This window comes from Balaenoptera musculus, chromosome 8 (genome assembly GCF_009873245.2).
Source record: "Balaenoptera musculus isolate JJ_BM4_2016_0621 chromosome 8, mBalMus1.pri.v3, whole genome shotgun sequence".
In the NCBI taxonomy this organism is placed as follows: Eukaryota; Metazoa; Chordata; class Mammalia; order Artiodactyla; family Balaenopteridae; genus Balaenoptera; species Balaenoptera musculus.
Genome location: NC_045792.1, coordinates 81,496,347 through 81,509,473, shown reverse-complemented (window position 1 = coordinate 81,509,473; position 13,127 = coordinate 81,496,347). Strand labels below are relative to the sequence as shown.

At 41.5% G+C, this 13,127-nt stretch overlaps 1 protein-coding gene across 2 annotated transcripts in view; it reads left to right on the top strand.

The window, feature by feature from the left end:
- Positions 1-12,584, top strand: part of MPPED2 (metallophosphoesterase domain containing 2) — a 174,576-nt gene extending 161,992 nt beyond the window's left edge. For both annotated transcript variants that reach the window (XM_036862425.1, XM_036862426.1), the window contains exons 5-7: positions 4,984-5,099; positions 8,439-8,552; positions 11,179-12,584. In XM_036862425.1, the coding sequence (XP_036718320.1) occupies positions 4,984-5,099; positions 8,439-8,552; positions 11,179-11,297 (349 nt within the window). In that variant the 3' untranslated portion in view covers positions 11,298-12,584. The remainder of the gene's footprint in view (positions 1-4,983; positions 5,100-8,438; positions 8,553-11,178) is intronic.
- Positions 12,585-13,127: the final 543 nt, after the last annotated feature.

Genomic DNA, 13,127 nt, shown 5'->3' with positions numbered 1-13,127 from the left:
AATGCAAATTAGCACATGGGTCTCCCATTTCTGTATGCCTCATTTATTACACCATGCTGGGATAATTCTGGAGCCCCTCACTGGGCTGCTTTTCCCATTTCCTGGTCACTGTATTATGGAAAAGGCCTGATCTAGGGGATCTAGAGGAACAGAAAGCATCCCAGAGAAGCCGTACCAGCATTGTTGAATTCACACTGCATTTTCACTAAGAGCCACCTCCATCACACAATGCCATGGAGCCCTCTGGAGTTGCACAGTGCACAGCCTCAGAGACCGTATGGATTAGCCCTGTTTACTTTATGTATGTGAGAGCCAAAACCAAAACTGGGCTGGAAGGTTTTAGTTCAGCATTGTGCAAAGAAAGAACACCGGCTTTGCAGCCAGCAGATCTGGGTTCAGATCTCGGTTCCGCCACTTACTAATCCTAGGAAAGTGAACAAATTACTTGATATCACTGATCTTCAGGCTTTTTATTCTAAAAACAGAGCTGATAATACCTAGCCCAAGTATTGTTATGAGGAGTTAAATGTAATAGCCTATGTAAAACCAAACCCCTATGTAAAAACGTATCAGGGACTTCATAAATGTTCGTTTTCGTATAACTTAACCTCTCTCTCATGCACATACAGGTTTGAGTCAAAAGAAAAGCCCAACATTTTCAAAGTTTACCCTTAACTTGGAAATGTCTGGGCTTTGTCACAGGCTTAACATTAACCAAAGAAAATTTAAGGGACCTCTAGACCATGGACCTGCCTTAATCTTTTACAGACCACTTGTAAAACTGAGCATTTCCTGGGGGAATAGGGCTGCGGGTTTCCAAGAGAAAATTCTATGAGGAAAAACTGGAAAGAGTGAAAAAAATAAGTCCCGTTCTTTGACTCTGGAAGCCCCTGGGATATCCTCGGGGTTCAGGGGCTGACCGCCCTCAGACAGACGCTGGCAGTGAAATCAGAGCCCCTCATTGTACCAACTACTTGGGTGTGCTTGGGACTCTTTCAAACCCTTCTTTATTCACCATTCAGACAAGAACCATAGGCCCAGAAGCTTGTTTGCAAAATCTAGGAAAACAGATGTTTTTGCTTATTTTTCTCTCTCTCATGCCAGAATGCTCACTGAGTCTTCATTGGGTTCTGAACTTGCCTTTTTTTTTTTTCTTTTTACTTTTAAAACAAATCTTGGAAGAGGGTTATTATTGTAAAGTAAAGGGGAAAGATGGGTATCCCAAACTGGGAAAACTCTATTTTAGAGTCTAATGAAAATGTTTAAGATCCTGCAGGCAGGGAGTCCTAGAAGGCAAGAGAGAGCCGGGTTGACTCATTAAGCTCTGAAAGGGTCTACGAGGCATCACCCCCATACCCACGATGCCTGGTGCATCCCTGACAGACTGGGATAAGAAAGTGAGCACTGCCTTTTCCTCAGAGGAAACCAAAAGCATTGCACCTAGCTGAGCAAGACAGTGTGGCTGTGGAAGGGCTGTGTTGATTGAACACATGCTGTGTACCAGGTGAGACTCAGGCCACTCACAATCCCTGGATTTTATAACCAGCTCAGACAGTTTAGATACCGAATTAGTTTTCTATTGCTGCTGTAACAAATCACCACAAATTTAGTGGCATAAAACAACATATATTTATTTTTTAATGTATTTTTTAATTGAAGTTTAGTTGCTGTACAATATTATATATACAGGCATACAATATAGTGGTTCACAATTTTTGAAGGTTATATTCCATTTATAGTTATTATAAAATATTGGCTATATTCCCCATGTTGTACAATATATCCTTGTAGCTTATTTTAGACCTAATAGTTTGTACCTCTTACTCCCCTACCCCTATATTGCCCTTCCTTCCTTCCCTCTCTCCACTGGTAACCACTAGCTTGTTCTCTATATCTGGTGAGTCTGCTTATTTTTTGTTATATTCACTAGTTTGTTGTATTTTTTAGATTCCATATATAAGTGATATCACACAGTATTTGCCTTTCTCTGTCTGACTTATTTCACTTAGCATTAGACCCTCCGAGTCCATCCATGTTGCTGCAAATGGCAAAATTTTATTCTTTTTTATGGCTGAGTAGTATTCCATTGTGTATATATACCACATCTTCTTTATCCATTCATCTAAAACAACACATTTATTACTTCACAATCTGTTGGTCAGAAACCTGACATGGGTCTCACTGGGCTGAAATCCGGGTGTCGACAGGGCTGTGTTCCTTTCTGGAGGCTCTGTGGGAGCATTTGTTTTCTCTCCTTACCTTTTCCAGCTTCTTGACACTGCCCACATTCCTTGGCTTTATGCTCCTCTTCCTTCCTCTTCAAAGCCATCAACAGCAGGTTGAGTCCTTCTTACATTGCACCTCTTTAATTTCCTCTTCTACCTCCCTTCTCCACTTTTAGGGACCTTTTGGTTTCACTGGGTCCTCCTAGGTAATCCAGGATAATCTCCCTAATTTAAAGTCAGCTGATTAGCTCCCAAACAAACTTTTAATCCGCCTTTGCTATGTAAGGTAATATATTTATAGGTTCCGGGAATTAGGACGTGGACATCTTGGGGGGTGGGTAATCATTGCCAATAGGTACATAGGTCGTTTCTACACTAAATACAGTAACTGTATATATTAGGACTCTTTCGGTTGCAAGAAACAGGATCTAACTCAAGCTAAGAAGAAGGAAAGGATTTTGCTGGCTTATACACTTGGAAGAAAAATGTGATTGGCTTCAGGCACAGCTGGTTCCCCGTGTCCAACAAGGTCATCAAGGCACTCTGCTTCTTGGCTTGGCATTCTTTGTGGTGATTTGCTTCTCAAGCACAAGCTATCCGCTTGGTGGCTGAGATAGCTCCCAGGCAGTAGCAGGCTTACGTAGTTCTCAAGATAGGAAAGAGAGGAAACTATGACTTCTCTTTAGGTAACACCGACAAAATCCTGAGGATGACGCTCATTGGCCCAACTTGGGTCATATACACATCCCTAGACCAATCGCTGCTCACGGAGAGGCCATACGTGCTTCATTCTGAGCAGGGATGAGTCAGCCTTACCAGAGCACATGTACTGAGTCGGGGAGGGAAAGGTACTCCATAAGAAATTCAAATGTTGTTACCAAAAGAAGGCGGAAAGAGCTGGCTGGGCAAAAACCATTGGTGTGCACTTCAGCACCTTATGGCTGTATTATTCTAGTTCAGTGCTCATTTGGCTTCAAGCAATAAGACACTCAAACTTGAAAGAGTACAGAGGGGGCTCACTCAGGGCAAGTAGTAAATTAATTCAGGTAGTATATAAGAAGGGGAATTGCATGCAGGTTAAGAGTCTGGGTTTTGGAACCAAACTGCTTGGGTTTATGTCCAATTTATTGGCTGCATTTACTTGACCTCTCTGTACCTCATTTTCCTCATCTGTAAAATGTGGTTAATAATAGCACCCACCTCATGAGCTGGTTGTGAGGTTTCAGTGTGTCAATACAAATAAAGTACTTAGAATAGTACCTTGACATAGAGCAAACACTCGATAAATAATAACTTTAATAACGATTATTGTTGTTATATAGCTATTGTTATTACAAGTAAGCTTCCTGAGGATGGCTTAGGGACTTGGAAAGTGGGGCCAAGTCAGATACTTCCTTGGTTTCTCTTTTTCTAGCTGAGGCCACACAGTCTCTTATCTCTGGCACTTACTCTCTCAGGCACCTCAGTGGGAACTGCGGTTCTTACCTGTAAGGTGGATTTTTACATGGCTTTCAGGGGCCATCCTTTCACCTCTGGCCTTGACTATGCATGCCCACCACCAAATGAATGATGGTTAGTGTTTCTGAGTGCAGAGTCTTGAAAGACACTGGTTAGTCTGAGCCATGATTGGCTTTAAATAATAATGCCCCCTGTTTGATTAGCTGTGACAGACCAGGTGCCCTTGTACACAGGGTTACCTCTCTCAGTAGGCGTGGAAGGGGCAGCTTAAGCTGAAGGGAAAAGTTGGGCTTAGCCAGAATATTGACCAACTTGTCTTTGACGTGTATGCCCTAGCAAATTGGAATTTTCCTCCAGGACAAAGAGAGTCGATTTCAGAAAATAATGGTTACATCTAGATGTTTGGGAATAGGACAGCACTGGGCACTGTTTTGTTCTGATGTGATGTAGCCTGTAGTATTTGTAGAGAAAACTGGATCATTCTCCCGTTATTATAAATGGTAGAGACGTTTTCAGCTCCAGTTAGAAATGCTCACTGGATGCACAAAGACGCCATTCGTTTCTACATAGAGCATCGATCTCAGAAACTTATTCCTGGAGCAGAAATTCCCGAGAGGGTGGAATGCTCACATTCACTGTCAGGAGATTGGATTCCAGAGTCAACAGGGGTGTCCCCAGAAATCTTCCCTTTGGTGACCGGAGGAAAGTTCCACTTTGGCTTTTTGTTCAGTGTCCCTTCTCACCTTTCTAACCAACCCCCCCACCGCGCCCAATATTTTTTCAGCATTCTCAGTCCGGGATGTTCAGAACATCCCTATGTGTGGAGGTTTCTGCCTTCAGAGCACTTGTCCTTTTCCCCAAGGATTTCAGTAAGAATCTTTCTAGTGAAGCCGTTCCACAGTGATGGGGAGGAAGAAGGAGGGCTGATGAAATTTCTTAGCCCTGAGGCACTACAGGAAGGATGGACATGCTTCGGATCTGGGCTGGGCATCTTTAGGAAGCACTGAGATTTGGGGGAAGACAAAGCATTGTTAAGATTTTGATAGAGGTCTGCTGGGAAAGTCTCCACTGTAAAGGCTCTTGTGCCTCTTTCTAGTTGAACAATTTGTAGGCTCCACACTTGCTTTCAAATGAATTGGTTTTGAAGCAGTCAACAAAAAAGCATCCTGCTGCCAGGGCCAACCATCAAAAAGAGAAAAGAGAGCAATGCAAACCGTGGGGGAATGTGCGAGAGAGAAACAGTGTAGAGCGGAAACGTGGCTCTGCTGGCCTGATACCATGTGCGTTATCTCCCCCAAAGGACCCCGTGGTTTAATGGTTGGGGCTTTAACCTGCCCAGAGGTCAGTCTCTGCTGGACAAGTGGAACCTTATCCCCGAGGGCATCGACATACTCATGACACACGGACCTCCTCTCGGTAAGTGAAGCAAAGGTGTTCTTTCGTCATACGTGATGCCTTTTTTTTTCCCAAGCATAATGAATAATGCTTCAGGGACAAAATCATTTTTCTCCCAAAAAAAAAAAAAAAGTGAATACAAAAAGAAAAGTCAGTGTCTTTAAAGAAACCCAGTATGATCATTGAACTGAGCAGTTCTGCTGGGCTTACAGGTGTTCTTGAAATTAAATTTTTTGATTTAGTCAGGTCAGGGGAAATCAAATGAGTATAGAGCACCACAGTCTTTTGAGCTTGATAATTTATTTTAAGAACTATATTCACTTTGGAGTGAGGGAGGGGGATGGGGAATAGAAGGAAGACACAGACCTCCCAGTCACAGGGCTTTTGAATGGTAATGAAATGATGGAAACTTTCATTCAAAGTAGTTCATTTTCCTTTTCCATATAATAGTGGAACCTAGGAGATCTTTAAGTATAACATCGAGCTAATTATACAAGAAAAGAATCCTTTTTTTTTCTTTTTTTAGCTAAGGTGTTAAGTAAGGACTTACATTGAATATTACTTAAAGATACTCATCTTATAGATACAGTGAACCTGCATCCAGGTTTAGATTGCCAATATGCTTCAAAGCTACCTTCAGTCACCCAGATTATAGGTCAGAAGATGATTGTTTGATTTATATAATAATCTTCTAATTATTCATGAGATTGTTAGTGGTTTGGTTTAGCCACAGAACATTTTTCAAACAGGACTACCACCTTGATCTTCCCATCTACTGGGTGTCTATTACACCAGCAGCCTCCCTTGTCAAACTAAGGTATGCTCAGGCAATCCAGATGTTTCCCTTTTAGTAGGAGAGTTTCCTCTTTTAAAAAATTATATTAAAAACCACATAACATGAAATCTATCCTCTTAACAAACTGTTAAATGTACAGGGCTAGAAAAGTTTTCGTGATCATCTTGCTTTGGAGAGAGGAGGAAAACAATACAAAAATAAATGATGTTCATCATTTTTTTCCTGTGGTTTGGGGTTACTATCCATTTCACTTCCCTCCTCAGTCGACCTGAAAAATAAAAAATCTAACACACACCCCCTAATGTGAATTTAATCTTTGTAGATATTTTCCCCTTCACGCTGCTTAGTGCTGCCTTCCTGCCCTTACAAGGGAAGTGCTCTGTGTTTCACAAAGAAACAACGGAAGGGAGGACCAGGGCATGAGCCACAGTGGCACATTTTCATGATGGGGGGTGGGAGGGAAGCAAGAGAAGGGAAGGCAGTTCTGTTACAGACAGGGAAATTGTACAGATTTGCACAAGATCAGCACTTCCTGACTTTTTTCAAAGCTTCAGAATCACCATCCCCATGCTCTTTCCCTACCCCATCCTACCCACTCCATACTTTACAAGATTATACTTATCAATAACCTTTATCAAGTCATGATTAATTAATTTCCCTATTTTGCAATCATTAGAGACTAACAAGTCATTAAATTGCTGGCTAAATATTCTGCTCAGCGTGAGTTACACAGTGAGACCCTACAGAGACCACATCCCAGCCAACTTGGTCCTTCCCCTGAGCAGCCTAGTTGGATGCAGGCTTCATCCCCCTTAGGCTGTTTACTGTGAGGGACTTGGGCGTCCTCAGCATAGAAACATTTACATACCTGAAGTATTATTTGGAATATAACTTTGAACAGAACAGTTCATTCACAGACTTCATCAAGTCATTAATTTTGGTACAAAAGCAAGTGGCAGTAACAGTAAGTCTGAATTCTAGCCCCCAAAGAATTCAGACATTCCAGGAACTCTTAATAGAGAGGCTACCATCCCTCTCTTTGTAGTAAAGATGGAGTAATCCAGAGAGTGGCTGTGCATATAGCAGAGTAAGATCTACATCACGGAGTTCCAAAATAAAATGTCAGGCAAAGTTTTCATAAGGTAACGTTGAACCTTAATCAGTGTAGTTATTGGGATTCTTGTGAACATTCTGGACTAGGAGGTAGGGGGTGGTTGTGGGGATTGGCCTTGAATTCTCTCCTGCTAAGGGAGCCATGGCACATGGGACTTCACTATTGTGGTACGAGCAAGACACTTTCTTAGGTGATTGCACGTGAAATGAGATGTTTTCCCTCTTCAAGAAAAACACATCCATGAGGGAATATGCCAATCACTGTGGATTAGAGACTTTTCCCTCTAATTAACAAAGTTTGGAAATCCCTGGTTGGATTTTTATAGGACCCCTACTTGTATCTGATGTATTTCCCATATTTTCTGGCCACTCACCAGCCAACATGTCTTTACAGGGATGCGAAACCTTCATTTTCTACCGTTTGCCAAACAAAGTGGAATAAGCTGGCCTGTCCCTTTCTGCCTGATCATTTCTGAATAGTAGAAATCAACTAATGGAGCTATGGAATGGGTTCCCACTGATTGTGATTTAGCCTTTTGTCCTATCTGCTTTCTTTATACCCCATCCCAATGAGGTGATTGGATTCCATTCCGGGCCATAATCATTCAGATAGCTGACTTTTGCTATAACTGATGTCAGTTTCTATGGACTTTTTGCATTAGACTTAGAACTAAGTGGCTTTTGCATAAAGGTAGTCAATCAGCCCCAGCTTACTGCATGCCACTACGGGGTCACCGTGGTTGCACTATTGTTAAAGAGGAGACTGGAGGAGGAACTTGGCACTCCCAAGCTTGGGTCATCAGGAACCAAGGGTTAAGAGTTGATGTGTCTAAAGAGAATAAGGTGGGACTTCCCTGGCGGTACAGTGGTTAAGACTCCACACTTCCACTGCAGGGGGTGCGGGTTCGAGTCCTGGTCGGGGAACTAAGATCCCACATGCCGCATGGCTCAGCCAAAAATTTTAAAAAGAAAAAGAAAATAAAGAGAGCAAGGTATCTTGTGGCCAGTTTACAGGAAGCCCTTCCTAGCCCTTCTTCTTTGAACCATCTTGAAGTAGACTGCTATAAGAGAGATACAATAAAAAAAAAAAAAAAAAAGAGAAAGTAACTGAATTGAGAGAAAAAGAGAGCTTATGGGACTGTAGGGAATAAATGTCACTGGGCCCATGAAGAGTTGAAACCCAGGGCTGAATAAATCAAATCCCTTACAGAAAAAAAATGTTAATTAACAGGAAGAAAAAAAAAAATGGGAAACCAAAAAAAAATTCAAGAACCTAAAGAAGACAAAGTGACGAGTGAAAAGTTCCTTAAAAGCCATTGTGAGCATTAATGGAGAGGCTAGGATTACAGATCATGTAATAAACCTTCTGTGAGTTATGGCTTCCTGAAAGTCTAAATGAAACCTTACCTGGAGACAGAAAATTAAGAGTATTGATTGCATTTTACTCTTAGGTTTTCGAGACTGGGTTCCAAAGGAGCTTCAGAGAGTGGGCTGCGTGGAGCTTTTAAACACAGTCCAGAGGCGAGTCCGGCCCAAACTCCACGTGTTTGGTGGAATCCATGAAGGTAAGACCGGGAGAAAGGAGTTCACAACATGTTGGGTCATTATCCGTGATCTCATTCACAACGGGGACCTTAGTTACACCTGGAGTAATTGGCGTGGTGGTTTCCAAACTCTTTTTCCCAGTGGAACACTTTCATGAGATGAAATCTTAGGAGAAACACATATATAAAGCTGAGAAGTGTTTTGTGTGGAGCTGCTCTCTTTTAAGCAGAGTGGAGAGTAAGAAACCACCTTTTGGAAAACCCAGCACTAACCCCAGACAATTTCTGGAATCTCAGGGCTCCAGTGAAGAATGTTTGATAACCACTGCTTGTAGAGAAGCCCTGAGGGAATAAAGGGCAGATTTTCTCTTTAAGAGCATCAGAAGAAATGGCCTGGATTTTAGACTAAATAACTTCCATGTCCTCTTCTACCTAAATATTGTGTTTCATGTGGGATGCACACAAAGACCCAGGAAGACAAGACTTTGTCTAAAAAATAACTTCAGATGTGCAATGAAAGATACAGAACCGAAGTGACAGAACCCACACATTTGCAGGCAGACATTTCCTTACTAATCTCAGAAAACCATTTCAGACTTCTCAGAAATCATAAGTGCTATAAGCTCGGGCTGAGGTTAAACAGCATAATTAAATCTCCCCTAGGTGGGAACTGGTCCAGTTGCTGTTTTCTGCTTTCCCAGGTAATCTAGAATCAAGGTCACAGAACCGGAAAGCCTCACGGGAACCTTCAGGGCTCTAGTTTTGTCTCTCCGGACTTTTTCAAGCCAGGGGTAACTGGGCCTTGGGGCAGACCCGAGGCCTCTTTCAGCCTCTTTTTTAGGTTTTCTGGCCGCACCGGCCTCTCCTGGTTACAGACATTTGTGTGCAGTGGGTGCGTGTATGTAGGCAGCCTCCGTATTCACTCGAGCCCCTGCTTACGGCTGTTCTCTGGAGTTATTTATGAACCTGCAACAGGTAAGGAGTTTAGGCCTGACACAGCAAAAAGTGAAGTTTGCTTTTCAAAGCCCTCAATCCAGTGGCTTCCTGGCTAGGCAGGTAATAAACAGCATATTGAAAATAATCCTACAGAAGCCAGAGAAAGTCCATCTTGCTCCAAGTCAGGCATGAGCTGAGTGGATGGAAAGCAGTGGCAGCGGGGGGGGGGAGGCTCCCCAAGAGTGGATGTCATCCTGCCCTGGCTTTAAGCCATACTCCCTGAAAAGGAGGGCACTTCTCTAAGGCATGATACGGGCTGGAGGGAGGGAATAGGATGGGAGATGGTGTCTAAACAGCATTTCTGGGGAGCAGTTATCAGGTTTGAATTCCTGCATCGTGCCTATAAGTTTGCATTTCATCTTTTTTTTTTTTTTAAATCATTAATTAGCTTTAAACTAGCCAGACAATTGGGGAATTCCACTGAAGTCCCAGAATAATAAACTTGCTTAAAAGAGAGGAGATCATATTCAAATAAACTTTGTCTTGCTTTTATTCGCTTAAGACAGCTGAAGAGGGCAGAGAGAGGGCAAATACCAACCTCTTGATGGAGAGAGATAACAAGACTTTATGACCCCAGAACTAAACAGTGCACATTTGAAATGCTTCTTTTCCTTTCTTAAGAAATTTTTCCCTTGACCCTCATTAAGCTCTCCACAGGCTTACTTGGAGAAATTTTAGCAAATGGAAGAAAAAAATCTTACCAGTTATTTCTGTAAGTCCTGATAATTTTCTTTTTTCACAGACATATTTTTCTGTGCCATAGAAGCCCGATACCAACATAGAATTACAAACTTAATTGCAGAGGCTGTAAGACAAAATAAGGTATCCAGGGAAATGTGCAAATTTGCAAACCTGCTAGAAATTTCAACATGTTAAAACTTATAAAAGGAATATACGTACCAAAGACCCAGAGAAACTTTCTTAGCTTTCTTCCAATAGGTCACAAGAGGTTTATACTGCTTATGGGAAGTGTTTTTGCTTGATCCAGTGTCCAGGTAAGCGTAGGAAGCAGTGTCCTATGGTGTCCAGATCACTTGGACATTTGATTACCTGATTCTTTCGAATGAAATGGAACTCAGCATTAAAGCCACACAATTCAAATAAGATAAGGTCACTTATTGTTAACTTTCATTGAGGCAGTTTAGAGCTTATTTTATAGGTAAGGAAGCTAAGCATTCACCTCTCCCAACTCCCAATGCAATACTCTTTCCCTTCTCACCTGTCCTGAAGCCCATTTGAGGTTTGGATGATCGATGTGTTTGCCCCTGAGGGGTTTTGTATGTTACTCATTCTCTTCCCTGGAACTCAATAGTTAATACAAGGGCTTTGAAATGAAAATCATATTTTAAAAAGAGGAAAAAATGTTTTTTCTTTATTTTCACTAGTAAAGAAATCACAGCCTCTCCCCCAACAAATCTAGTGTTGAAATAAAGAAAAAAGTATCACTTTTCTTTGAAGTAGAGGATTCTCCCTTAAAAGAAAATAAAATCGGGTGGCAGCTTCTGAAAGCTGTAATACCTGGGGGATGCTCTACTGAATTTCATCTCACTGCCCACTGGCAAAGACTTTTTGTTTTCCTTGTCTGATGGCCCTGCACTGAGTCACTCTCATTTGTATATTTTACAGTAAGTGTGACACTCTGTCTCCACAGGTTACGGCATTATGACCGACGGTTACACAACGTACATCAATGCCTCAACGTGTACAGTCAGCTTTCAACCGACCAACCCTCCAATTATATTTGACCTTCCAAACCCACAGGGTTCCTGAACCTCCAAATGCCCAATTGGAATGTGAGGGAAGGTCTAAAAACTGCCATTTTTCTAATTATAAACTTAGTTCTCTTCCTTGTTTATTTCCAGATCATGTGAGTTCTTTTCGTAAATTGCTGGAACACAAATGATGCTAGAGGTTGTGCTTCTTCTTTATTTTTTTTTTTTTAAATGGGGCATCCATTTGGAATCAAAGGACTGTTGTGAATTTGTAAAATGACTTCTGTTTTCTCAAAGGCCACGCCATTGTAAATTGTTAGTGTTCGCCAAAGGACAGCCAAGCTTTCTTTTGAAAAGGTGACAAAAGTCTTATTTTAATATGCTTTAAGCTGGAAAAAGAAAAAAGAAAAAAAAAAAAGAAAAAACAGGTAGGCAGTGTTTTAAAAACCACCCAGATTTGCACAACTGTTTAAGAGTATTGTCTGAAGTATTTTATTTTTTGATGTTTTGTTGTTGTTGTTGTTTTTCTTGGGAATGCTTCTTTTTTGCAGACGTGGCCCGGATTTAGAACAATCTTTTCAACAAAAGTAGGCGTGGAAAAGACTTCTCTTCAACACTGTCACTATAAAGAAAGCTGTGTCGAGGGAAGAAAACGGCCCTCTTTTAGAGGATGGCTTAGCTAGTGAGATCCATATTGTGGTTATACAAGGATTCATTGTATGTTTGTTTCTTTTAAATTATTTTAGCTTTAAAAATATGGAAATGGAATCTGTCAAGAGCCGGTATTTCATGCAGTAAAAAAAAAGAAAAAAGAGTGTGCAGACTCCTTTTCAATATGGGTTTATATATATAAATATTTTTTGTGTATTATGACTAAGTTAGGAGTTTAATATTGCCAAGGACAGTACAACTGTAAAGGGGTGCTTGAAGCAGGGCATCAGAAGTCCGAAGGAGCTGACACATTTTCTCAGAACTCAAGGTCTTAAAGAGCTTGAGTTACTTCTAGGTACAGTCGCAGGCGTGTATAGATTTAAATGGATGCAATGGAAGCTGACTAAAATAAGGCTTAGTTGTCCTTTATATTTAAATACCCTGAATCGTCTTCTTACTTCCTTCTCCCTACCCCACCCCCCATTTTGCACTGTGTGTCGATGCAATCTGCGCTAGCACAAAATATTTTCGCTAATAGTCATTTCTGTTTTCCCATTGTAAATGCTGTTGAGCTTTATTCTATTTTATGTTCTCTTGTTAATGAAATTTAGGAAAGCAGTTGTTTCTTTAAATTTATTGTGATATTCTATATCTAGCGGCCTTTATATGCAAATAAAATTGCAAGATTTTTAAATCCGTGCTGTTTGGAGGGTTGGCTGGCTGGGAGGATGACGGTTTAGTGCTGGGGAAGGAGGGATTTATTCATATGCAACATCAATACTCCCTTTCAGTGGAATCAGAATAAGTGACATTTTTTTTCTAATTTTCAATAAATTTTTATTACCCGCCATTCACGGGCTGGCAGGTAGATCGATAAGACACTCAGTGTACGCTTTCCTTCCATCACGCTGTCATCTATCTGGCTGTAGATTTCAGAGAGTGAAGATTTCATCTTTGGCCATAGTAATTTCTACAGGAACAGAGGGACCGTGCAGTGGAGGCTGAAGATGCTATTGTGGACGTGTGTGTGGTAGTGAGAGGGTAAACCAGTGGGTCACGGAGTAACCCCTGCACGTGCCCTTTTGTCCCTAGGAGCAGTCACCATCTCCCCGTCGCTGTTTTTTTAATGATCTCCCCAGCTAGAATGCTGTGGCAGCCAGGAGGCGGCAGAGGGCGGGGTGGAAAAAACCCTGTTATGTCTTTTTTATTTTCTCTGGAAGAGCCATTGAAGAAAAGC